At 61.4% G+C, this 614-nt stretch overlaps 1 protein-coding gene across 1 annotated transcript in view; it reads left to right on the plus strand.

The window, feature by feature from the left end:
* Window positions 1-614, plus strand: part of LOC104124402 (fibrillin-2) — a 121,153-nt gene that overhangs the window by 106,688 nt on the left and 13,851 nt on the right. Inside the window, 1 exon segment of the mRNA XM_035892341.1 lies at window positions 7-99. Coding sequence (XP_035748234.1) covers window positions 7-99 — 93 coding nt within the window.

Here is a 614-nt window from a genome sequence, read left to right on the forward strand (position 1 = left end):
GGGGTGGTCGGACCGGCCAGTGCATCAACAGCATCGGCTCCTTCCAGTGCCTGTGCCAGGAGGGGTATGACCGGACCCCTGACGGGAAGAACTGTGTGGGTGAGTGTCCAGGCAGCGGGCTGGCCCTTCGCAGCGGGTTGAGCTGTGTGTTGGCACGGCCGGCGCTGCGCAGTGCTATGAGATGTGGTCCCCATGCTGGTCCCATCAGAGGCAACCGAATAGTGGACTCTCCAGAACAGCTCACAATGCCCCCAGGTCCTCTGGAGCCAAAGCCTGATCATTTGCCTGCCCATGGAGAGCTGGACTGGGCCCCACTATGCCTGCATCTCCCTTCCAGCAAGGCAGGGAACAGCCAAGCCAGTCCCTTTCCATGGGCTGAGACCTGCAGGCAGTGAGGAGAAATGTCCTGACCGTGCCCTCAGCACAAGAAGGACATGGAGCTGTTGGAGCGGGGCCAGAGGAGGGCTACTAAAATGATCTGAGGGGCTACTAAAATGATCCGAGGGCTGGAGCCCCTCTGCTCTGAGGCCAGGCTGGGAGAGTTGGGGGTGTTCAGCCTGGAGAAGAGGAGGCTGCGGGCAGAGCTGAGTGCGGCCGGTCAGGGCTTAAAGGAA

The sequence above is a fragment of the Egretta garzetta genome, unplaced genomic scaffold (assembly GCF_000687185.1).
Source record: "Egretta garzetta isolate BGI_Z169 unplaced genomic scaffold, ASM68718v1 scaffold4, whole genome shotgun sequence".
NCBI lineage: Eukaryota > Metazoa > Chordata > Aves > Pelecaniformes > Ardeidae > Egretta > Egretta garzetta.